This window comes from Somniosus microcephalus, chromosome 1 (genome assembly GCF_052327205.1).
Source record: "Somniosus microcephalus isolate GS21.2 chromosome 1, FLI_Smic_1.0, whole genome shotgun sequence".
Classification (NCBI taxonomy): Eukaryota; Metazoa; Chordata; class Chondrichthyes; order Squaliformes; family Somniosidae; genus Somniosus; species Somniosus microcephalus.
Window position 1 is genome coordinate 460,319,987 of NC_140987.1, and position 26,682 is coordinate 460,346,668.

The following is a 26,682-nucleotide window of genomic DNA, read 5'->3' on the forward strand; positions in this document are numbered from 1 at the left end:
CATAGCCTATCTAATAGAGGGAGGTGCTGATTGGTGGGTAGCTGTTGAGTATTTCTTGTTAAGTTGTAAGTTTATTTCTGTTAAATTACCTCCATAGTCTGGTAAATAGAGGCATGGCAGGGCAGCTCAGTCCCATGATTTGCTCATCCTGTGCCACGTGGGATATCCTCAACGCTTCTTGCGGCCTGGACGACCACGTGTGCAGGAAGTGTCGCCAACTGCAGCAATTCGAGCTCCGGGTTTCGGAGCTTGAACGGCAGCTGGAGTCACTACAGTGCATCCGCGAGGCTGAGAAATACTTGGAAAGCACGGTTCTAGAAGTGGTCACCCCGCAGCCTCAGAATGTGCAGGCAGAGCGGGAATGGGTGACCACCAGACAGAGAAGGAGGACCAGGCAGGTAAGGCAGAAATCCCCAGAGAGCATCTCGCTCGCTAACCGGTTCACAGTTCTGGAAACTGGTGGGGGTGATGGCTCCGCTGGGAAGAGCAGCCAGAGCACCACGGGTAGCTCGGGGGGAGGAAGGAAGAAGAGTGGAAGAGCAACAGTGATAGGAGATTCATTGGTATGGGGGACAGATAGGCATTTCTGTGGATGCAGAGTGACTCCAGGATGGTATGTTGCCTCCCTGGTGCCAGGGTCAAGGATGTCACTGAGCGGCTGCAGGACACTCTGAGGGGGGTGAACAGCCAGAGGTAGTTGTCCATATCAGTACCAACGACATAGGCAGAAAGAGGGATGAGGTCCTGCAGGCAGATTATAGGGAGCTAGGAAAGAGATTAAAAAGCAGTAGCTCAAAGGTAGTAATCTCCGGAATACTCCCGATGCCACGTGCTAGGGAGTACAGGAATATGAGGATAGAACAGATGAATGCGTGGCTGGAGAGATGGTGCAGGAGGGAGGGCTTTAGATTCCTGAGGCATTAGGACCATTTCTGGGGAAGGCGGGACCTCAACAGAGCCGGGACCAATATTCTCACGGGGAGGTTTGCTAGTGCTGCTGGGGAGGGTTTAAACTAGCTTGGCAGGGGGATGGGCACCAGCATATAGGAGTAGAAAAGAGGAATAAGGTGCATAAAAGAGTGAGTGTGTTGGATAGTACCAGAGACAGTAGTAGTACTAGAGGCGGAAGTAGTACCATATTAGATAGCAGACTACGAAAAATTCAAAAATGGGTTTAGAATGCATATACGCAAACGCACAAAGTGTGGTGAATAAGGTTGGTGAGCTACAAGCACAATTAGTCGTGTGGCAATATGATGTTGTGGCAATAATGGAAACGTGGCTTAAAAACGGTGAGGACTGGGCACTTAATATTGAAGGGTACAAGGTGTTCAGGAAAGATGGGGAAGGAAAAAAGGGAGGTGGGGTGGCAGTGCTGATTAAGGAAGACATTGTAGTGTTAGAAAGGGAGGGTGTTTTTGAGGGGACAAGGACAGAATCCATTTGGTTAGAGTTGAGGAGCAAAAAGGGTCTGATCATGTTATTAGGGGTATCCTATAGGCCTCCAAATAGTGAGAGGGAGGTAGAGGAGCAAATCTGCAGGGAAATCGCAGAGATATGCAAGAGCTATAGAGTGGTGATATTGGGGGACTTTAATTACCCAAATATCGATTGGGATAATGCTAGGGTAAAGGGAAAGGAGGAGGAGGAAATTCTGAAATGTGTTCAGGAGGATTTCCTTGACCAGTATGTTCTTGGCCCAACTAGGAAGGAGGCATTGCTGGATCTGGTGCTGGGGAATGAGGTGGGCCAGGTCGACCAAGTGTCTGTGGGAGAACACTTGGGTATGAGTGATCATCGTATCATAAGATTTAGATTAGCAATGGAGAGGAGCAAGGAACAATCTAGAGTGGAACTTCTAAACTGGAATAGGGCTAACTTCAATGGGATGCGAAAGGATCTAGCCAGAGTAAAATGGAACCAAAGTCTGACAGGAAAAATTGTAACGGAACAATGGGTGATCCTTAAGGCGGAGATGTTCCAAGTACAGGCTAGGTACATTCCAACAAGAGGGAAGGGTAAGGGACCCAAAGCAAGGGCTCCTTGGATGATGAGGGAAATAAAAAGATGATGAAACAAAAAAAGGGTGTATGATGAATGTCAGGTGAATTCTTCAAGGGGGAACCAGACCAAATACAATAAGTTGAGGGGAAGTGAAGATGAAAGTAAGATTGGCAAAGAGAGAATGTGAGAGTAGAATGGCGGTTAACAAAAGGTGATATATGCTTCGAGGCGCAGGGCAAGGCTAGAATACTCAATGAGTACTTTGTATCAGTGTTTACTAAGGAGGTGGATGCTCACAAAATATCGTAGAAGTGGAAAAGGTAGAAACAATGGAAGGGGTGAAAATTGACAGACAGGATGTACTAGAAAGGCTGGGTATGCTTTGAGTTGAGTTGATAAGTCGCCTGGTCCAGATGGCTTGCATCCCAGGTTGCTGAGGGAATTGGGGAGGAGATAGCGGAAGGGCTTGCCATAATTTTCCACTTCCCTAGATGCAGGGGAGATGCCCGAGGATTGAAAAGTGGCAAATGTGACACTGTGGCAGAACCACTGAATGACTCTGGCTAACTGTATATAATTCTCTTTAACGATGTTCTAACACCAGCCTAAACCTGTACCATTGTGTTAGGCATTACTGTGTTTTGTATATAGAGTTTGCATGTACGGGGCGTGGCCCCTTTAAGAGCGCAGGAAAACGCGATGACGTCACGTCGCAAACCACGGGGCTGCCCAGGCAGTCCTCGTGGCATCTCCGTTGAGTAAAGACCTGTTTAGTTGTTCTCTTGTGTCGATCTCCGTTATTCGTTGGAATTCGTTAATTCGTACAACACCATTGTTCAAGAAAGGGTGTAAGGACAATCCTAGTAACTACAGGCCGGTCAGTTTAACATCAGTGGTGGGTAAAGTTTTGGAACCAATAATCAAGGAAAAAATTAACGGGCACTTGGAGAGGTTTAAGCTAATTAAGGAGAGCCAACACGGATTTGTAAAAGGCAGATCGTGTTTGACTAATCTAATTGAATTTTTTGATGAAGTAACAGGGAGGATTGATGAAGGGAATGCAATGGATGTTGTCTACATGGATTTTCAGAAGGCTTTTGACAAAGTACCTCATAGAAGGCTGGTTAACAAAATTGAGGCTCATGGAATAGGTGGGTCAGTGGCAGCTTGGATAAGGAATTGGCTTAAGGACAGAAAACAGCGAGTTGTGGTAAATGGCTGTTTTTCAGACTGGAGGATGGTAGACAGTGGTGTTCCCCAAGGGTCAGTGCTGGGGCCACTGCTTTTTTTTGATATATATATAAATGACCTGGATATTGGAATACAAAGTAGAATTTCTAAATTTGCCGATGACACCAAACTTGGGGGTGTGGCAAACAGTGAGGATGATACCAATCGACTGCAACAGGACATAGAAAGGCTGCAGAATGGGCAGACGGAATTTAATACAGAGAAGTGCGAGGTGATGCATTTTGGCAGAAGGAACAGGGAGAGGCAATATACACTTAATGGCACAGTTTTAAAGAGTGTGCAGGGACAGAGGGACCTGGGAGTTAATGTGCATAGGTCCCTGAAGGTGGTGGGACATATTGAGAGAGTGGTTAGCAAAGCATATGGGATCTTGGGCTTCATAAATAGAGGTATTGAGTACAAAAGTAGAGAAGTTATGCTGAACCTTTATAAGCCGCTGGTTAGGCCACAACTGGAGTATTGTGTCCAGTTCTGGTCACCACACTTTAGGATGGATGTGAAGGCCCTTGAGAGGGTGCAGAGGAGATTTACCAGAATGGTTCCGGGGATGGGGGATCTTAGCTACAAGGTCAGGCTGGAGAAGCTGGATTTGTTTTCATTAGAGCAAAGGAGGTTGCGGGGTGATTTGATAGAGGTGTACACGATTATGACGGGTTTGGATAGGCTAGATGGGGAAAGGCTGTTCCCACTAGTTGCTGGTACAAGGACTCGGGGACACAGATTTAAGGTTTTGGGCAAGAGATACAGGGGGGACGTGAGGGAAAACTTTTTTATGCAGCGAGTGGTGAGGACCTGGAACTCGCTGCCGACGGAAGTGGTGGAAGCGGAGACACTCAATGTTTTCAAGGGGAGACTGGATAGGCACTGGAGGGAAATAAACTTGCAGGGCTACAGGGATAGAGCGGGGGAATGGGACTGACTGGATTGCTCTAGAGAGCCGGCACTGATTCGATGGGCCGAATGGCCTCCTTCTGTGCTGTATCATTCTACGATTCTAACTGAAAGAGAACTGAACAGACATTGCTAAATGCTGCCATTTAACACAAGTAGTTTTTGAGCAGTCTCTGTACACTAAATCCATAATTAACTATTATTTTCTGCAACATCACAGTGAAGATGTCAAAGTGTTAAAACCCCGTGTGAACTCCAACTCTCACCAAGGACACTGATTCCATGAAGCCCTGAGCTTCAGATTAAAAAGTACATTATGAAAAGAAAACAAAGAGATGGCAGAGAGTGATTTCCAAGGTTAAATTTAATGCCAGTCATCAGACCGTTCCAATTCTCTGAGTAAAGTCTTGTTATGATGATTGATTTGGCCAGGAGCCCAAATATTCACTGGGAATGACTAATCGGTAATTTAGAAGGTTCCGATGCCGGATGAAGTCCGCTTTGCTGAGCAGCTTACCTGTTTGAATTGCTGTAAAGTGCTGGGCAGGCTCCAGGTAGGGCAAGTGTTTGAATAGAGAAAAGAAAAAAAAGAGGCACCAACATTCATTTTATAGCACTCGCATCAACACATCCAGGAGGAGTGAGTGAGTGAGCAGCTGGTTTAAAGTGCCAGCGAGTACAAGGCGGGGCTGCTCATCAGTTCCTTTACCCTTAACCAATTAACCACAGTTAGCCCATTTGGGACATGGTCAATGTTCCCTCTCAACTGCACGGCCACACAGTAATCGGCAAGATCCCGCGTGGGCCGCTCACAAGCTTGCCCATTTGAAATACCATGCGCAGAAATTTAAAGGGACCGCGCACAGCAAAGACAATTTAGAGGCAACATTGGACATGGCCCAACAAATTGGTTACATTCCAAGTGGAGATTTTTAAGGAATCAGTGTAGTGTATGTGCCTTTAAGAGCCCCAGGTGTGCTGTAATGCCGGTAATTGCCACTCGGGCTACATAAGCCTGTATATTGTGTATATCCATTAGAACCCCCCCCCCCCCAAAAGACTTTGCTTAGTAAATACCTATGAACCAACTCCTGTCTTCAGTGTCTTTATCAACACACGGACACTACAATCAGGAGTTGTATCAAAAAGATTGAGGAGACAGCGATTTAACACCCATTTTTTTTTTTTTTTTAAATAAGGCAAAAAGAACTGTCCTGGAAATTGCAGAATAGCGAGCCTGACATGTGTTGTGTGTAACATGATAAGATGCTCTTCTGAAGGAGATCATGAAACACCTAGAGGAGTATCAAGTTATCAGGGCAAGTCAGGTGGAGGAGATCCTGCTCATAAAACCTGTTAGAATTATTTGCGATATCAGCAATGTGGCTAAAGGGAATGCTATTGTTTATCTAGACTTCAAATAGGCTTTCCATACAGTAGCGCACAGCAGGCTGGTCCATTACACTGAAAAGGTGGGCAGTTACTGAAAGGGATTGAGAACTAGTTACAAACAATCAAGATGGTGGTCATGCGTGGAGCTAAATTGGAATGATGGGAAGTAACAAAGATCAGGGCTGGGACCTCTGTTATTCACCATGTGTATCAATGATTAAAAAGTAGAGAGAGAGGAAAAAAAACTAAATTTGCCAATTACCCCAATGTTTGGAGGGTGGGGGTGGTTGCAAAGACCACAACAACTGGCATTTATATAGCGCACTTAACATAGTAAAATGCCCAAAGGCGCTGCACAGGAGCGATTATCAAACAAAATTGACACCGAGCCACGAGATATTAGGACAGGTGACCAAAAGCTTGGTCAAAGAGGTCGGTTTTAACGAGCCTCTTAAAAGGAGGAAAGAGAGGTGGAGAGGTTTAGGGAGAAAATTCCAGAGCTCAGGGCCCAGGCAGCTGAAGGCACGACCGCCAATGGTTGAGCGATTATAATCAGGGATGCTCAAGAGGCCAGAATGGGAGGAGTGCAGATATCTCGGGGAGTTGTGGGGCTGGAGGAGATTACAGAGATAGGGAGGGGCGAGGCCATGTAGGGATTTGAAAACAAGGAGGAGAATTTTTTAAAAATCGAGGCGTTGCTTAACCAGGAGCCAAAGTAGGTCAGCGAGCACAGGGGTGATGGGTGAACAGTGCGAGTTACGATATGATTAAGTTTATGGAGGGTGAGAGATGGGAGACCAACCAGGAGTGCGTTGCAATAGTCGAGTCCAAAGGTAACAAAGGCATGAACGAGGGTTTCAGCAGCAGATGAACTGAGGTGGGGCGGAGTCAGGCGATGTTACAGGTGGAAATAGGCGGTCTTAGCGATGGCGCGGATCTGTGGGCGAAAGCTCATCTCGGGGTCAAATATGACACCAAGGTTGTGAACAGTGTGGTTCAGCCTCACAAGACAGTTGCCAGGGAGAGGGATGGAGTCGGTGGCGACCGAATACAATGGCTTTTGGTCTCCCCAATATTTAACTGGAGGAAATTGCTGCTCACCCAGTATTGAACATAGACAGTGGAGGGGTCGAGAGAGGTGTTGGTGAGATAGAGCTGGGTGTCGTCAGCGTACATGTGGAAACTGACACTGTGTTTTCGGATGATGTCGCCGAGGGGCAACATGTAGATGAGAAATAGGAGGGGGCCAAGGATAGATCATTGGGGGACACCAGAGGTAACGATGCAGGAAGAGAAGCCATTGCAGGTGATTCTCTGGCTACAACTGGCTAGATAAGAATGATAGACGAAGCTGATCATCTCCAGAGGGATCTAGACAGATTGGGATAGGAGCAAAGTGATCAGAGTACGGCAGCAGAATAAACATTGCAACGACAAAATAAGTTGCGTTATCTACAGGATACAGAACAGGAAAAGGACTTGGTGTTAGTGGACAAACTGTTGAAGCCTCAGCAAGTGTGCAACAGCGATAAATAAGGCAACTAGAATCTACCGTTGTCTAACACATGGAATAAAACGTTGTCTAACACATGGAAAGAAACAAAGTGCAGGGTGTGATCTTGATACAGGACAACTGGCTCTTCCCCACCTGCAATACTGCGGGCAGTTCTAGTTGCCATATTAAAGGAAGGAGTTGGAGCTTGGAGAAAGTACAGCAAAGGGCTACACATCTGATACCTGGCAGCAGTCACCTGAGCTACAAGGAAACACTACAGAAGATCAATTTGTTTACACTGAAGACTAAAAGAGGAGCTTACTGAAGTATTCAAGATCATCAAGGGCATCAATAAATCAAACCGTAGAAACTGCTCAGCAAGAACAGCAACAGAGAATGAAGCTTAGAGGAGGAAAGGTGAACGGAAAGAGCAAGAGGAAAAGAACTGGCATTTATATAGCACCTTTCACATAACCAGCAGCATCAAAAAGCGCTCTGTATAACCACACATTCCTGGAATGACCAAGACAACATCGGCCAATGAATTATTTTTGAAGTGCAGGCACTTCTTTTGCAGGCAAGCACGGCAGCGAATGTGCACAGCAAGGTCCCACAAACAACGGAGATAAATGGCAAGTGTCTTTTCCCATACAGAGGGTTCTTAGAACATAAATGTTTTTTTAAACATGCAAGTGGCTACTGAGGGAGAGACTACAACATTTGAAAGGGAATCATCTAACAATGGAGAGCTGCCATTACAGTGATTGGTACAACGCCAGGAGCAAGCGGGAGCCAAGCGCAAGGAGCGCACGTCAACCCAAGCACCCCACCCACCCGCCCCTTCAACCACCGCCTGCCCCACCTGTGACAGAGACTGTAGGTCCCGCATTGGACTCATCAGTCACCTGAACTCATTTTTAGTGTGGAAGCAAGTCATCCTCGGTTCCGCCTAAGATTGGTACAACTGAAATGCACACAACTGCAGTAGCACAGTATCAGGAGGGCAGTGGTTTTGGAAAGTGGACTTTGATCGCCTAAGTAGCAAAGCAGCAGTGAAACGTAATCCCAGATTCCACTATGTTACACGTTGTAAACATCTCATAGGTTAGGCATGTGAAAATACAAACTTCTCATTGATAAAACTTGTACAGTAATGGGGCACAATTTCAGAAGTTATGCATTAGTAAAGTTTTATAACTGCTGTACCTCAGGTTAGAGAAGATTTTAGAATCCCTGCAATCCTACTAACTGACCAGGTATCACTGATTCTGATCAAAGCCTGCATTGAACAAACTGGTCTGTCACAGTTGAAGAGCTGCGACATTCTCAGTGAACGCTCAATGAATTCTTCAGTTCATTTTATACTAAAATAGTGGATTGTGGGCCAATTAAAACACTCTGCCCCAAATTCAACTTCAAAATACTGGAATATTCATTATAACCCAAAAATGCTTCAGCTGCTTGTTTTGCCACACTCTGTGTAAATAAACTGTGGCTGTAATTTTGATGACGAAGTAAGAATGCTACTTATCGAAGTGGGCAGAACAGTGGCTGAGGAAACTTCACACAAATATTAACCCCAGCACATAGGAAGTAAACAAGAACACACAAGTATTCCATGAATGGTACTGAAATAGCCGAGGGTGAGGTTGAAAGAGATGGAGGGTCTTCGTAAACACAACGCAACAGATCCACTGTGGAGCAGCAACCAGTAAACCCCATAGAAAGTCGAACGATATCGCCAAACTAACACATTGGGCGCCATGCCTGTCGATATCGTCCATGGTGCCCACTTGCTTGTGCATTCAGGTGCTGCTCCAGTCCCAAAAGCCCGACCTCCCGATGAACCGTCTTCATCTCCAATCGTACCCTGCCTCCGATGCCCATCTTCACTCACCGCACTCACAAACTATGCTCATTGTGCCTCTTTCAGTCTCCCCCCACCCGAAGCTCCCCAACCCTGAACGAACTCTATCCCAGGCTTGAATCCCTATTTGTCAAGCCCACAGCTTCCTTCTGCTCGACCCTAAATATCCTCCACCATGGTCATCACAGTGGCCATTGATAGCAGCAACTCTAAATGGCTGCCCCTTGCTCACCACAAACATCCCACCCACAAGCCTTTTTTTTAAATTAAAAGTGTGACTGTGGAATTCTCTACCACAGAAGGCGGTGGAGGCCAATTCATTTAATATATTAAAGAAGGAGTTGGATATATTTCTTAAGGCTAAAGGGATCAAGGGATATGGGGAGAGGGCAGGGACAGGGTACTGAATTTGGATGATCAGCCATGATCTCATTGAATGGCGGAGCAGGCTCGAGGGGCCGAATGACCTACTCCTATCTTCTATGTTTCTATGTTACCAGGAACCAGCACCCACTTCAGGCTAATGTAACAGTAGTGAGTGATTAGCACAGGAAATGGGCTCCCAGGTAGGGTAGTGGAGGAAAGATGCAGGAATAATTTGAGAAATTGTTGGATGCCATGATAGGGGATCTGTTTTCGACTTTCTGGGACTATTGTGGAATAGGCCAACGGAGTGACTCCGGGAAAGGCCCAATGTCACAAGGACACATTATACACACATACCCGCCCGCAGTAGGAGAGCGGCCCTGATACAAATGGTCCATTCAAACTGTATGAGCAATAAAATAATCTGCACCCAGCAGTGCCCACTGCCATGGAAGGCTTCAAGCTTGCCGGTGGGCACCCTGTGATCGAAGGTCACCTAGGCACACAAGGCCTGAAAGAGCAGCAAACGAGCAGTGACCCTGCCCACAGCTCCTACGCACCCTGGACAGCAGTCTTAGCCAGACCCAGGAGCAGGTGCATTAGAAGGTCCTTCTATCTGCTCGCACCCCACCCCAAATTCACCACGTGACCAAAGATAAAGCGGGTGGGGGGGCTAAAAATGTAACCTAACATTGAAGACATGTTTCAGATCATGGAAAGGGAGCTGCATCCTCCGGCACAGGGTGTAAACATGGAATTCATTTTCAGCAAGGCCGCTCAACGGGCATGTGACCTGGGTGTCTGGGAAGTGGCCCAAATGGATGTTTGAGGCTCCTGCACGGTGCAACACACTCCACCCCAGGTGGTGCCAGGGAGGAGCTCCAAATGCAGGGCTTTCCACTGGGGATGTTGGCCTCCGCCAGCCAGCATGTGCTCCCATCGCCCGTGATCACCCTGCTAGGCACAGGAAGCATGTTAGGGCAGGGCAGGTCATCTAATCTAAAGTAATCAGCAGGAAAAGGGCACCAACAAAGTACTAAATGGCCTTCCTCGTCTGTACCCGTCTTGCAGTTACCTCAGCTAAATGGCTGTCCTCATTTATAGCTATCCCGTGGTCTCCACAACAAGGCTGTTATCCGAAGACAGTGCGAACAGTTACTTTCACCTCCTATCGCACTCTGGTTGCATGTTTTACTGCAGCAGACACAATAGGCTCATTACCATGGAGAAAGTGTGCTTATGAATGATAACTTTTTAATAAATTATTGGTTCTTTCAGAACAGAAATAGCGTCTGATGATTAATGAGTTATGCTGAGAGGGGATTATAAGAAATGTCACTTCATTTGTTATTGTGACAGACAGGCAGAGAGACAAACAAAGTAGATCTATGATGGGTGGAGATGGTACCCAAAGCCAGAATAAAGCACGAATAGTTTATCAACTGCCCGGTGGTGCGTTACTCTCTCATTTCCCATGTCTGTTCACCAATTCTGTTTTAGCGGTCTCCTCCTTTTCGAACCAATTTTCTCCCCCAGTATTTGCCCAGCCTTCCCTGCAGGGGTGCAGTTGCTAGTCACCCCTTGGCAACTCATCCAATTTGCCGTTATTCATGTCTAACCTTTGACATCAAATACTAGCCACACTACTCGAGTGCGAGGGGGCATTGCAGCAGGGTCCAATCATGCATTCACCCAACAGCCACCCCTCCACAAGGGACTGCAACCCTAGCTGTATTACCCGCTCGCTATACCAGGGTACTGAGGTCAATTAAACTTGCTTTTTGTTTGGCAGGATTGTGACAGCCATCGATGAGGTTAGCAAGGAAATTAAACTGGGATCTATCTATTGGCGATATAGGAAAACAAATCGTGAGATGCTAAAATCCGTAAGCGCAGGACACCACAGTTGAAAGGAGGAAGAGAGAAGGCAAATCAACAAATGGTGGTTATTGGCAGCAAGCTTGAGTTTGAAAAGTTCGATTGCAGGAAGGTCCATAATCCGAGGGGAGAGCAGGAAGAATGTGCAATGAGTCTCCATTTCAACAGAGTGACAATGCAGCAAAATGGAAGACATTATTTGGCGCTTAAAGTGAGAAAATTTAGAGAAGTTACTTACTAGACAATGCTTTTTAGAGAAGTCACTTACTAGACAATGCTTTTTAGAGAAGTTACTTACTAGACAATGCTTTTTTTTTTTTAAATTGTTAATGCCATGAAATGAGCTTCCGACCACACATCCACAGCATACCTAAGACCACCTATTTCCCCCTCCGTAACATCGCCCGTCTCCGCCCCTGCCTCAGCTCATCTGCTGCTGAAACCCTCAACCATGCCTTTGTTACCTCTAGACTCGACTATTCCAACGCACTCCTGGCCGGCCTCCCACTTTCTACCCTACGTAAACTTGAGGCCATCCAAAACTCGGCTGCCCGTGTCCTAACTCACACCAAGTCCCATTCACCCATCACCCCTGTCCTCACTGACCTACATTGGCTCCCATTAAGCAATGCCTCAATTTTAAAATTCTCATCCTTGTTTTCAAATCCCGCCATGGCCTCATCCCTCCCTATCTCTGTAACCGCCTCCAGCCCCACAACACTCATATCTGCGCTCTTCTAATTCTGCCCTTTTGAGCATCCCTGATTATAATCGCTCAACCATCGGTGGCCGTGCCTGCTGTTGCCTGGGCCCGAAGTTCTGGAATTCCCTGCCTAAAGCCTGTACTGCAATTGGCCTGATCACTATCAGAGCATCTTCTGGGCAAAATAACAAAACTGCTGAAAGAAAGCCAATCAGCCCACCCTTCCACTGAAACCCACAGTCTCCCTACAATGGTATCCAAGTGCTTCATGAATCACACCTCTACAACCCCACCCAGAACACCATTCTTTGCACGGTTCCTCAAGTTCCTCTATCATAGGAACGTGGAAACTGCTAGACAAGAAAAGACCAAGGTCCATCTAGTTCGCCATCTACCAGCCTGGTAATCACACGATACGATACTGGAGTTGTTGACTAAACATAGCAACCAATCTCGATCAATGAGTCTACAACAGACCCAAACACGAGGTGAGGAAAACCCCCAGTGGTGGAGAGCTTTGGGAACCACAGGTCGAAAGTCACCTGTTCCTCCAGAGAATGTCATGTCTCAATTTATTATCCATGTCCCTGTTGTGAATTTGTGTCTGCCACAGGTACCTTCTCAGGTACAGCTCCTGTAAGCAGTCTGAGCGTCTACCTTTTCAGAAGCTATCTCCCATGGCCCTATACCTCCTTATAGAGTGGGCCCGAGTGCAAGAATGAGACTCCCTTGTGTTCTCTCCGAAAGGCAAGCCAAAGTAACTGCGGACAAGATGCCATTGATTCAATTCATTTGCTGTTTTACAAAACACTAAGTGCAACTAAGCGTTAACTGATAAAAATCAGAACACTGTCTACTCACGTACTGTGACAAAATAAAGAACACGTGTACTAGTTTAAGATCGCACCACTCCCCGCCCTCCCTACACCATCAGCCACTTGGGCCCCACACGCAGGAATTGCCTGTCTAAACCGCTCTGCCTCGGGAAAAGACTCGACACCCTCCCAGAGACCCATAACCCTGGGACACGGACCCTCCCAGAGAGACCCCCCCCCCAGGAGACACACCCTCCTAGAGACTCCCCCCAGGACACACACCCTCCCAGAGACCCCTCCCCCCCCAGGACACACACCCTCCCAGAGACCCCCCCCCCAGAACACACCCTCCCAGAGACCCTCCCCCCCCCCAGGACACACACCCTCCCAGAGACGCCCTCCCCCCTAGGACACACACCCTCCCAGAGACCCCTCCCCCCAGGACACACACCCTCCCAGAGACCCCTCCCCCCCAGGACACACCCTCCCAGAGACCCCTCCCCCCCAGGACACACCCTCCCAGAGACCCCCTCCCCCCAGGACACACACCATCCCAGAAACCACCCCCCCCCCCCGGGACACACACCCTCCCAGAGACTCCCCCCCCCCCCCGGGACACACACCCTCCCAGAGACCCCCTCCCCCCCAGGACACACACCCTCCCAGAGACCCCTCCCCCCCAGGACACACACCCTCCCAGAGACCCCTCCCCCCCCAGGACACACACCCTCCCAGAGACCCCTCCCCCCAGGACACACACCCTCCCAGAGACCCCTCCCCCCCAGGACACACACCCTCCCAGAGACCCCCCCCCCGGGACACACACCCTCCCAGAGAACCCCCCCCCCGGGACACACACCCTCCCATAGACTCTACCCCCCCCCCGGGGGACACACCCTCCCAGAGACCCCTCCCCCCCAGGACACACACCCTCCCAGAGGCCCCTCCCCCCCAGGACACACCCTCCCAGAGACCCCCTCCCCCCAGGACACACACCCTCCCAGAGACCCCTCCCCCCCAGGACACACTCTCCCAGAGACCCCTCCCCCCCAGGACACACACCCTCCCAGAGGCCCCTCCCCCCCAGGACACACTCTCCCAGAGACCCCTCCCCCCCAGGACACACCCTCCCAGAGACCCCCTCCCCCCGGGACACACACCCTCCCAGTGACCCCCCCCCCGGGACACACACCCTCCCAGAGACCCCCCCCCGGGACACACACCCTCCCAGAAAACCCCCCCCAGGACACACATCCTCCCAGAGACTCCCCCCTCCCCCCAGGACACACATCCTCCCAGAGACCCCCCCCCCCGGGACACACACCCTCCCAGAGACCCCCCCCCGGGACACACACCATCCCAGAGACCCACCCCCCCCGGGACACACACCGTCCCAGAGACCCCCCCCCCCCAGGACACACACCCTCCTAGAGACTCCCCCCTCTCCCCAGGACACACACCCTCCCAGAGACCCCTCCCCCCCCCAGGACACACACCCTCCCAGAGACCCCCCCCAGAACACACACCCTCCCAGACCCCCTCCCCCCCCAGGACACACACTCTCCCAGAGACCCCCTCCCCCCCGGGACACACACCCTCCCAGAGACCCCCTCCCCCCCGGGACACAATTCACAATTCAAATCGCTTTATTGGCATGATAAGTTACATCTTATGTTGCCAAAGCATCAAAATACATTTATGGTTTAGCACATAAACGCAGTTCTATTCATAGTGTATAAACAGGTATATCCCTGAGTGTATAAATATACATTCGCATTGTTTATATATATTCTTTTCTTAGTTTACTGGTTGTCCCTCTGTTCATGGCAAGCTGTAACATAGTGTGCCGCCAGTGTTACACAGCTTCTCTCCTCTCCCAGTAGGAATGGGAGTTTTTGGTTGTCATTCAGATTTCTGAAATCAGGGCATATTTGTGAGAATTTTTGGTAGAAATTCTCCCTGATGCCCTGATATTTTCCACAGGCTGTGAGGAAGTGCATCTCTGTCTCCACTACTCCCTGACTGCAGTGAGAGCATATCCTGTCTTCTCTTGGCAGCCTGGTCTGCCTTTTTCGATCGCTAGGCTATGTTCGCTAAGTCTGTACCTTGTCAAGGTTCTTCTCAGTTTGTTATCCTTTACCATGGTCAGGTAATCAGCTATGTTGTATTGTCTGTTTAGGGCCAAGTAGCAATTGAGTTTGCTTTGGGTTTTTGTTGTTTCTGCCCAATATGTCAGATATTTTTCCTTTTGCTTAGCGACGATTGTGTTGGGTCGAATTCTTTGTGTTACCCTGTCACTGTCCTGGGGCTGGTTATTGTTAGTAGTTACTTCACTGAGTCTCAGGACTAGTTGACTGAGGGTATTCTTCTTTATGGTCAGCTCTTGGCATTTCAGGGCGTCGTAGTGATAGCATTGGGGATTGCTCATTTGTAGGTGATTCCAAAATTTGGTGGCTCTTTTTTGGATAGTGATTATTAATGGATATTGGCCTAGTTCCGCCCTGCATGCATTGTTTACTGTTTTCCTTTGAGTCCGGAGGATACTTTTACAGAATTCTGCATGTAGGATCTCAATTGGGTGTTTGTCCCATTTTGTAAATTCTTGTTGCGTTAGCGGTCCCCATACCTCACTGCCATAGAGTGCAATTGGTTCAATTACTGATTTGAAAATTTTGAGCCAAATGCTAATTGGGATTTCTATTTGGATTGATTTTTTGATGGCATAGAAAGCCCTTCTTGCTTTCTCCTTCAGTTCATTCACAGCCAGTTTGAAGTTTCCCGTAGAACCCCCCCAGAGACTCCCCCCTCCCCCCAGGACACACATCCTCCCAGAGACCCACCCCCCCCCCCCGGGACACACACCCTCCCAGAGACTCCCCCCTCCCCCCAGGACACGCACCCTCCCAGACACCCCCCTCCCCCCGGCTGGACGCTCAGATGCCGCCAATACCCCGGCTCCAGGCCTCAGGCCCGCACCCAGCGAGCACCGGGACCCGCAGGCCCGGGCCGGGCCACACAGCGCAGGCTAGGCCGAGGCCCGGCCGGTGAGGGGCCGGGAGCGGGCCGCCCTTACCTTACAGGAGTCGGTCACAGCCCCGGCCGGACAGAAGCTGACGGGTGCCAGTCCGGGCAGGTAGAAGGCGGCGGCGAGCGGCAGCAGGGCGGCGAGAAGGAGGCGACGGGCGGCCGACATCTTACGGGAGGCGGAGAGCGGCGCAGAGACTTGTGGGAGGGCGCGGCGCGGCCCGGCAGCTGACCCGCCTCCCCATAGCAACCGGCCCTAGCAACCGGGCTCCTGGCAACCGGCCTTAGCAACCGGGCTCCTGGCAACCGGCCCTAGCAACCGGGCTCCTGGCAACCGGCCCTAGCAACCGGGCTCCTGGCAACCGGCCCTAGCAACCGGGCTCCTGGCAACCGGCCCTAGCAACCGGGCTCCTGGCAACCGGCCCTAGCAACCGGGCTCCTGGCAACCGGGCTCCTGGCAACTGGGCCCCTGGCAACCGGCCCTAGCAACCGGGCTCCAGGTAACCGGCCCTAGCAACCGGGCTCCTGGCAACCGGCCCTAGCAACCGGGCTTCTGGCAACCGGCTCTAGCAACCGGGCTCCTGGCAACCGGGCCTAGCAACCGGGCTCCTGGCAACCGGCCCTAGCAACCGGGCTCCTGGCAACCGGGCCTAGCAACCGGGCTCCTGGCAACCGGGCCTAGCAACCGGGCTCCTGGCAACCGGCCTTAGCAACCGGGCTCCTGGCAACCGGCCCTAGCAACCGGGCTCCTGGCAACCGGCCCTAGCAACCGGGCTCCTGGCAACCGGCCCTGGCAACCGGGCTCCTGGCAACCGGGCCTGGCAACCAGGCTCCTGGCAACCGGGCCTAGCAACCGGGCTCCTGGCAACCGGCCCTAGCAACCGGGCTCCTGGTAACCGGCCCTAGCAACCGGGCTCCTGGCAACCGGCCATAGCAACCGGGCTCCTGGTAACCGGCCCTAGCAACCGGGCTCCTGGCAACCGGCCCTAGCAACCGGGCTCCTGGCAACCAGGCCTAGCAACCGGGCTCCTGGCAACCGGCCCTAGCAACCGGGCTCCCCTGGCAACCGGCCCTAGCAACCGGGCTCCCCTGGCAACCGGGCTCCTGGCAACCGGCCTTAGCAACCGGGCTCCTGGCAACCGGGCTCACTCACACCCTGGCAACCGGCCCTAGCAACCGGGCTCCTGGCAACGGGGCTCACTCACACCCTGGCAACTGGCCCTAGCAACCGGGCTCCCCTGGCAACCGGCCCCAGCAACTGGGCTCACTCACACCCTGGCAACCGGAACCCCTGGCAACCAGGCTCTTGGCAACCGGAACCCCTGGCAACGTGCCCCCCATGGCAACCAGCCCTGGCAACTGGGCCCCCAGCAACCGGGCATCCTGGTAACCGGGCTCCCCATGGTGACCAGGCCCCCTGGCAAGTGGGCAGCCGGTCCAAGGTGCCCTTTAGCAGGTCCAGGCAGCCCGCAGTGTCCCTTCTTCCATCCCCTCCCCCATTTCTCAGCCCCCAAGCTGCCTTTTAATCTGTTTCATTTCCTGCTTTTTTCTCAGTTCTGACGAAGGGTTTCGACCTGAAACGTTGACTCTGTTTCTCTCTCCACAGATGTTGCCTGGCCTGCTGAGTTTTTCCAGCGTTTTCTGTTGTTATTCCAGAGTTGAGGGGGTTTTGTAGGGGTTGTTGGTTGGGTGGTCGGTTTGGCCCGGGCCTGACCCAGTGGACGTTTTCGAGGCGTCCCCACACTCCCACTCATTTCTGACACTGGGATCCTACCAGGCAGCTGATGCGCAGAATAACAAGCTCGAGACAGACAAGCAGGTGAAAGGTTCAAATAATAACGGTTTTATTGAGAGAAAAATAAAACAAGCAAGCAGAGAAATTAATTGGTTCAACGAGACTAAACCAAGGCTACAGCTCTATACACTTTAAAAAGAGAAAAAAAAAGGAATACTATATATTCAAAACAGAGGGCACGCGAGTGCAGGAAGGAGTACGACACATCGAGGGGTATCACACATTAACACTCCCCTTAGCCTTATCCCCACCTCCTACACTATCTGTAGTGTCCGTGTGTAGATGAAGACAGGAGTTGGTTCATAGGTATTTACTAAGCAAGTCTTGGGGGGGTTTCTAAAGGATATACACAATACACAGGCTTATATAGCCCAAGTGGCAATTACCGGCATTACGCACACCTGGGCTCTTAAAGGCACATACACCATAATTGCTCTTAAAGGCACATACACCACAATTCCTCCCCTTCTAGCTAACTAGTACATCATATTTTAAGTAATTATTAATTACATGTTATATGCAAAATAATATACATTGCTGTAATAATTAATTATAAGTTAGTCTCTCAGGAGGCTTCCTGACTCGGTCCGGATAACGCCTTGGGGGTGTAGTAGTTTCTGGTGGTGTAGTAGGTTCTTCTGGCAAGGCTGATTCGGCTTGAAGGCCAGCGTCGGGTTCATCGGGCTCCAGTATCACCGGATCGGAGGTAGATATGGGTATCTCTACTTCATCGTTAGATGTATAGAGTGGTGGTGTAGGTTGTCCCTTTTCGGATGACTTGATGATTTGGTCAGCATGGCGCCTTATTATGCTGTCTCCGATGTCCACGGTATACATCAGTGGTCCTAATCGTGTGCAGATAGTTCCAGGCTGCCATTTCTCGGTACGGTAGTCCCGAGCCAAAACCGGTTGGCCTATCTGGAAGGCCCTAGTTGGCCTTTCATTCATGCCCTGAAACTGCCGGTTCTCCACGTCCCTTCGGATGTTGGGCTTGACCAAATCCAGCCGGCATCTTAGGTTTCTATTGTAGAACATCATGGCGGGAGTTTGGTTAGTAACCATGTGCGTTGCATTCCTATATGCAAATAAGAAGTTATCCACCTTGTGCTGAAGTTTTATGTCTTCATTACCCATGGCCTTGATGGCCTTCTTGAAGGTCTGGACAAACCTTTCAGCCAATCCATTGGTGGCGGGATGGTATGGGGCGGACGTGTAGTGCTTTACCCCATTGTTCTTTAAGAACTTTCTGAATTCTTCGGACACAAATTGCGGTCCAGTATCAGAACATATCTGCTCCGGCAGCCCATTCCTGGCAAATATGGTCCTTAATACTGTGATGGTTTTTTCCGTGGTGGTGGAGGACATCTTTATTACCTCCGGCCACTTGGAGTGTGCATCAACTGCGATTAAGAACATTGAGTCCATAAATGGACCAGCAAAGTCGATGTGCACCCTTTGCCAGGGAGATGAGGGCCACTCCCATGGATGTAGAGGGGCCTGTGGCGGAGCATTTTGGACCTTCTGGCATCCTAGGCAGCTCTTGGTCATGTCTTCGATGTCTCCATCGATACCTGGCCACCATACAAACGCCCTAGCTAGGTTCTTCATTTTCACTCCACCCAGATGCCCCTCGTGAAGCTCCTTTAGCACTTTATCCTGGAGTTTGGGTGGAATCACCACTCTGGATCCACACATCAAGGTTCCTCGGCACACTGACAGCTGTTCTCTTCTTTGCGAGAATGCTGGCAACAGTGGTTCGCCATGTGCTGGCCATCCCTTCACTGTTAAATCGTAGACCCGTGAGAGAGTAGGGTCATTTCTTGTCTCCCTTTCAATGGCAGAATTTGTCACCGGTAGACATTCCACTATGGTAGAGTGGAATATCTCTACTGGGTCTACTGTAGGTGCCTCTTCTATCGTTGGCAACGGTAGGCGTGATAAACCGTCAGCATTCCCATGCTGTTTTGACCCTTTGTATTCAATGTTGTATTGGTGTGCCCCTAGAAAAAGGGACCACCTCTGTAGTCTTTGTGCCGTCATAATGGGGACACCTTTTTTAGGGTTGAATATGGAGATGAGGGGTTGATGGTCAGTCAGCAAGGTAAATTTTTGTCCGTGTAGGTAATGGTTGAATTTCTTCACTCCCCATACCAGGCTGAGTGCTTCCCTGTCTATCTGGGCATAGTTACGCTCAGCTGAGTTCAATGAGCGTGACGCAAAAGCTATCGGCCGTTCCGAGCCATCAGGGAATCTATGGGACAATACTGCTCCTATGCTGTAAGGGGATGCATCGCACGCCAGTCTGATTGGTAGTGATGGGTTGTAATGAGCCAAAATTTTCTCAGATGTGATTAAGTCTTTACATTTATGGAAGGCACGTTTACAGTCTTCGTTCCATTTCCAAATCACTCCTGTCTGTAGAAGATCATTAAGAGGGTGTAGAATAGTTGATAAGTTCGGTAAAAATTTATGATAGTAATTTATTAATCCCAGGAATGACCTTAATTGTGAAACATTTTCAGGTGCTGGGGCTTTTATAACTGCTTCAATTTTTTCAGGTGACTTATGCAACCCTTCCTTATTAATTATGTGGCCACAATATGATATCTGATTTTGGAAAAATTCGCACTTGGGGCGATTTGCTCGTAGGCCCCGTTCTTTCAGCCTAGTGAGCACCTGCTCCAAATTGGCAAGGTGCTCGTTGTCATTTTCTCCTGTTATAAGGATGTCGTCTAGGTAGCATTGAGTCCCCGGAATCCCTTGCAGGACTTGCTCCATAGCTCTTTGCCAGATAGCTGGAGCTGATGCTATTCCAAAAACCAGTCGATTGTACTGGTACAGGCCTTTGTGTGTGTTTATTGTGAGATACTTTTTAGAGGTCTCCTCAACCTCCATCTGTAGATATGCCTGTGCCAAGTCAATTTTTGTGAAACGTTTCCCTCCGGATAGTGAGGCGAAAATATCTTCTATCCTCGGAAGAGGATACTGTCCCGTGTGAAGGACCGGGTTTACAGTCACCTTAAAGTCCCCACAGATGCGAATTTTTTTCTGTTCCTCGGAGTTATTTTTCAATGTTTTTTTCATGACTGGAACGATGGGTGTTGCCCATTCGCTCCAATCTATTTTGGATAATACGCCTGCCTTTTCCAAATTCTTCAGCTCTGCCTCGACTGCCGGACGTATTGCGTATGGCACCGGTCTTGCCTTAAAAAATTTTGGAATTGCTGTATCTTCCACTTTTATTGAGGCGGTGATGCCTTTCAAGGTTCCTAGTTTCTCTTGAAACACTTCTTTGGCGTTGGCCAAGATGTCTTTTAATCGTTCAGGTATGATGTCATCACTGTTTTTTTCCTTACTGGTCACCGTCAGTGCCTGAATGGAGTGCCAGTCTAAACGTATCTTCCTTATCCATTCACGTCCCAACAACGGTGGACCACCATCTTGTAGAATGTATAAATACAACTTTTGTATTTCTTTGCCGTTGTATACCACAGGCACCCTTATTTTTCCTTTGGGGTAGACTTTCTGCCCCGTATATGTTTTTAAGATAATGGATGTGTCTTTTAGAGGTATATGCGAAAATAGCCTCTCGTAATCTCGTCGATTTATTACGGTTAGAGCTGATCCTGTATCTAGCTCCATTTTAACTGGGGACCCTGCTATTGTGAGGGTAACCCAAATGGTTTGGTAATCCTCTTTGGCAAGTACATTATGTAATTTGAGACAGCTTAGTCTCTTGTTTCCGGAGTCGCTATCGCTATTCTGGTCTTCGGAGCTATTGTCCGTCATCATTTGTACCTTCCTGTACTTTTCTTTATTGATTTTTTGTTTTCTGTCAGTGGATTTATTTTGTCCAGATTGGCATACCCGTGCAATGTGTCCAATCTTACCACATTGCCTGCATGCTTTGCCCTTGAACCAGCAGTCCCTCTGGTTATGGGTGGATCTGCCGCTGCGATAACATCTTCCGAACTCCTGTGTCATTTTATGGGTGCCGAAGTCCTGTGTCTCTTGTTGTATCTCTGCAGCACCTTTTGCTGCTGCTTCGTATGATACAGCCATACTGAAAGCTTTGTCCAATGTTAAATCTTTTTCAGAAAGCAGTCTTTTTTGTGTTCCTTCACTTAAGAGACCGCAAACAAATTTGTCTCGAAGATAATCCGATAGTCCTGCTCCGAATTGGCAGTACTTTGATAGCTTTCTTAATTCGGTTAGGTAATCAGCGTTACTTTCATTCTTGTGTTGATTTCTCTTGAAGAACTTGAATCGTTCCGCTATCAGCAGCGGTGTTGGGTTTAAATGCTCCTGCAGGGTATCAACAATTTCTTTAAAAGTCTTGTCCTTTGGTTTGGCTGGAGTGATTAAATTTCGTAACAGCCCGTATGTCTTTGCGCCCATTAAGTTCAGAAGTATTGAAGCTTTTTTTTCATCTGTTATTCCATTTGCAGTGCAATAAACCTCTACTCTTTCCACGTATGTGGTCCAATCTTCTATTTCGCCATCAAAAGCCTCAATATTACCAGATTTAGGCATTTCAGAAAAGATATGGCGCTTCCCGCGCTTTTTTTTTTTCTCTCTGTAGCAACGATATGGCGCTTCCCGCGCTTTCCCGCCGCTGCTACCGATAACAACGCTGTTTTACTGTGGTTTCCGTTTATTCACTGTTGGAGACTCGTTCCCGATGGAGGTCTAAACGCTGACCTGCTTGCCGCGCCGGCCGTCTCTCGAGTGCACCCTCCCAGTCCGTTATTGCTTGCCTCCGATTTCGCTGCCTGTCTCAGCTGTAGAGCCCGCCGCTGGAGCTCCATCCTGACGCCCAGGAAGGATTAGCGCAGTACCTGTCACCAGCTTGGCCAGCTGGTGAAACCAAAGTTTCTCTTACTTCCTTGAGTCTTCTGGACGCTGGAGGAATCGATGTCCTTGAGGTGCTGCCGAATTGCAGGTAAGTCCGTTTCCACTTCGTCGCCACTGTAGTGTCCGTGTGTAGATAAAGACACTGAAGACAGGAGTTGGTTCATAGGTATTTACTAAGCAAGTCTGGGGGGGGGTTTCTAAAGGATATACACAATACACAGGCTTATATAGCCCAAGTGGCAATTACCGGCATTACGCACACCTGGGCTCTTAAAGGCACATACACCATAATTGCTCTTAAAGGCACATACACCACACTATCCCTAACCTAGCTCGAACTAAAGGGGGGTCAGACTCTCATGCTCACCCAACGCATTGGAACAAAGGCCTTTAGGTTGTCCTGGGACTGCAGCTTTAGTTGGTCTGGCCTGGTAAAGTTCAGTGTGCACTGGCCACACACTCTCCCGTCAGTCAGGTAGTGGATCTTCCTCCTTGGCTGGGCAAAAAGGCTTCCCTCCTGGGTCGGGCTGCGCCGTTTAGCGAGGCCCGCCCTGGGCTCCGGTCCTTACCAGGATGGTGCACTCCGTCCCGTGTCTTCCTGGTTCCACTCTGAATCCCTGCCTGAGGTGGTGGGCACGGGGGGGGGGGGGAACAGTCAGGTTTAAATCGGGAGGCAGTACGGACCGGGAGCTTCGCCTGCCTACCAAAGCATGGGCCTGCTGCGCATAGCCTTCCCCGTCTTGAAGACTGCTTCTCCCAGTAGAGTCCTCGAAGTTTCCCTTTTGCAGCGAAGTCCCAGGATGAAATTGAAGTGAAGTGTAGAAGCTGTCTCTCCCGAAGTGTGTTCCAAGTCGAAGTGTCTCGAACTGCCCTTTCTGTCTGCTTACTAAAAACAGTTATACTCTCTCGATCTGCCTTGCCTCCCCCAGATCGAGGGGTGTCCCAGGTTACTTTGTTAACTGTAAATGGCTGCAAAACGGCCGATTTCCCACTAACGGCCTTATCACCGGCCCTCATTGTTTGGTTTCAGTCACACAATGGTGTCTCTGGTGCCTAGTCCTCTAAAACGGTTTCTGATATGATTGGATCTGTTAGGATGGGCCCGATGATGGTTTTAACTAGCTTAACCCTGATTGCAGTGCAACCAGGTTCATTGTTCTTACCGGCCTACTGGCGACTTGCTATTACATATTCAATTCCATGTCTGGCCTGGAATCCACATAGGGACTGTGGAATTCCAGGCCCTGTCTCCAGTCTTGTTGCTGGGGAGAAAAATGATTCACTTCCAGCAGCTTTCTGGTCACGTGTCCCAGAACTTCATTTTGTACGTTTAAAAAGTGGCCAACTTTGTTTGATTCGGAAAGCAGGCAAGGTGGGGGAATTTTGCAAACTCCCTACAGTGGTTTGGCCCGACTGCCCGCCTCTCTTCCCTGGCTACATTCGCGCCCGGGTATCCCTGGAGATGGAGCCCGCGGTGACCACCGGCAGGCTTGAGGCCTTCCACGACCTGTGGCCACTGGAGTGTTTGATCGCCCCCCAACAAAATTTTAATTTGATTTGTTAAGTTTTTGTTTAAGTTACAGTTTTATTGGGTGTGTCCCTTTAAAAGGGAAACACTTGCTTCCTTCTTTATTGGCGATGGCCCCTGCCATCAATCACCAACATTAACCAACAAGAGGTGGTAACCGGGCTCCCTGTGGGGTCGAAGTGGTGAGAGCTTTAACTTACTTTAAACAAATAAGACGGAGAGTCTCATATGTAAGATTTTACTACTGTGAATTACATCGAGTCTACAGCACAGAAACAGGCCATTCAGCCCAACTGGTCCGTGCCAGTGTTTCTGCTCCACACCAGCCTCCTCCCACCCCTCTTCATTCACCCTCTCTCACCATATCCTTCTATTCTTTTCTCCCTCATGTGTTTATTCAGCTTCCCCTTGTGGTGTATGTAACCGTTCCACCTTTAAGAGAACTATTTTAAGAGTTGCACTACTTTATCTTGGCTGCTGTATACTGTAATACTGGTGGTGACCACACCGGTATATAAGTGCTGTGTAATGATTTATTGGGCAGTTCCGCCCTGACCTTCGACTAGTAAAGTCCTGTTAAAATTTACTCTTGTGGTCTGTGTAGTAATTCTCACTATAACACACAGACTTAACAGTGGCGACGAGTACGATCTTACCCTGCGGCAGAGATACATCCAAGGCAGTTGACGGGCGTTGAGAAGAGGCATCCGCCCTCATCATTCTGCTGAGAGAAGACTCGGGTCTGCAGAGCAAAGGAAGAATTCTGACACGAAGCCTTCCATCAGCAACAGGCAGGATCATCCCTTCTATCACGGTGGTGGGTAAGCCGATCAGCGATGAGCAGCAAGTCGGCCACGTTGACTGTGAAGTAGGGGAGGGAAAAACGGAGGATATAAGGGCGGAGAACTCGACCACGGCCGGGGAAAAGAGCCGGACAGAAGTCGGGGCCAGAGGCGCTGAGACTGGGGCAGCGTAAGGCATGGGAGCCGCGGTGAATGCAAACGCAGCCGGTGTAAAAGACCGGGCTGCAAGCGGGCTGGGAGACGCAACAGCGTCGAGAGAGAGCTCGACCGCGACCGGTGAAAAAGGCCGGGCAGCTTCCGAGGCCGCGAGGCGCAGCGACCGGGTCAGCGTAAGGCGCGGGAGGAAATTAAAAAAAAAAAAAAACCGCGGAGAACTCAGCCGCAGCCGGGGGAAAGGACCGGACTGCAAGAGGGGCTGGGAGGCACAATTTGAAAACCGCTGGGGAGGGCGAACGCAGCAATACGGCAATCGCCATTACAGCCAGCAGGGGAGAAAGGCAAACGCGGGAAGCCGCCATTTTCGTAGGCGGGGGGGAAGAAGACAAGCGCGGGAAACCGCCATTTTGAAAAACAAAAAAATAAATAAATAAATAAAAGAAAAATTTCTTTTTGTTTCCCAAGAAGATTGCGAGGATGCCTAAGCGTGGTAACATCAATGATTTCGATCCCGATGTTGAAGATTGGGCCACGTATGTAGAACGCATAGAGATATATTGTAAGGCAAAAAAATATCAGATGAAGATAAAGCACTAACCTTACTAAACTCAATGGGTGCGAAGACATACGGGCTATTGAAGCATCTTCTATCACCAGCTAAACCGGCGGATCAGACTTTCGCTAAAATTGTTGCTGTTCTGAAAAATCATTTGAACCCCACACCGCTGATGTTAGCGGAACGATTTAAATTTTATGCGAGAACGCAAATGAAAGAGGAAAGCAACGCGGAGTATTTAATTGAACTGCGTAAGCTAGCGAAATACTGTCAGTTTGGGGAAAGTCTGACAGAGGCACTGAGAGACAAATTCATGTGTGGATTGTCGAAAGAAGGAACACAAAAGCGGCTGCTTGAAGAGAATGATCTTATACTTGATAAGGCTGTCACTATTGCAGCATCGCACGAAGCCGCAGCGAGAGGCACTGCGGAAATGCAGCTGAAGGCAGCGGTACTCAGCGTAGATCAAATGGCTTTGGGTACAACGAAATGTTATCGTTGTGGAAAGACAACACACGATCAGAACCAATGCTGGTTTAAAAACCAGGAATGTAGAAAATGTGGCAAGCTTGGTCACATAGCTAAAGTATGCTGGTCAGGAAAGAAGACCAGCAACAAAAAGTCACCGCAGGAAAAGTGCAGAAAGGTACATAAGGTGGCTGAGAAGAGTTCGGATGAACAGAATTCGGATTCAGACTCCAACAGCAAGGAACTGGGTAGTCTGAGAATTCACAATGTGAGTAAGGAAGCTGACCGACAAACTATCTGGGTCACACTTCAGATAGCAGGAGTCCAAGTGAAGATGGAATTGGACACCGGATCGGCGTTGACGGTCATGAATAAGCAAGATTACAAAAGGTTATTCACACATATTCCCCTACGGGATACGGAGATAGTATTGCAGACATACACGGGGCAAAAAGTATACCCCATCGGAAAGATAAAAGTCAAGGTGGTACACAAGGGCAAAGAACACCAAGGAATGGACATATATGTACTACCTGAGGGAGGTCCACCACTTCTGGGACGGGAGTGGATCAGGAAAATAAATATGGACTGGCACTCCCTAAAAGCAATAACAGTAGATTCCGGGAAAAAAGATGTCAAACCTGAACGATTGTCCAGAATATTGGATGAGGCTAAAGAGGTGTTCCAACAGGGACTGGGAACACTGAGAGGAATTAAGGCAAAAATCAAGATTGCAGAACATGCAAACCCCAAATTTTTCAAAGCCAGACCGGTACCTTATGCGATACGACCTGCTGTGGAAGCTGAGCTGGAAGGGCTTGAACGTTCAGGAGTAC

At 49.4% G+C, this 26,682-nt stretch overlaps 1 protein-coding gene across 1 annotated transcript in view; it reads right to left on the minus strand.

Annotated features, from left to right (window-relative positions):
• Window positions 1–15,902, minus strand: part of tm9sf5 (transmembrane 9 superfamily protein member 5) — a 153,539-nt gene extending 137,637 nt beyond the window's left edge. The window contains exon 1 of the mRNA XM_086002271.1: window positions 15,736–15,902. Within this exon, the coding sequence (XP_085858397.1) occupies window positions 15,736–15,855 (120 nt within the window). The 5' untranslated portion in view covers window positions 15,856–15,902. The remainder of the gene's footprint in view (window positions 1–15,735) is intronic.
• Window positions 15,903–26,682: the final 10,780 nt, after the last annotated feature.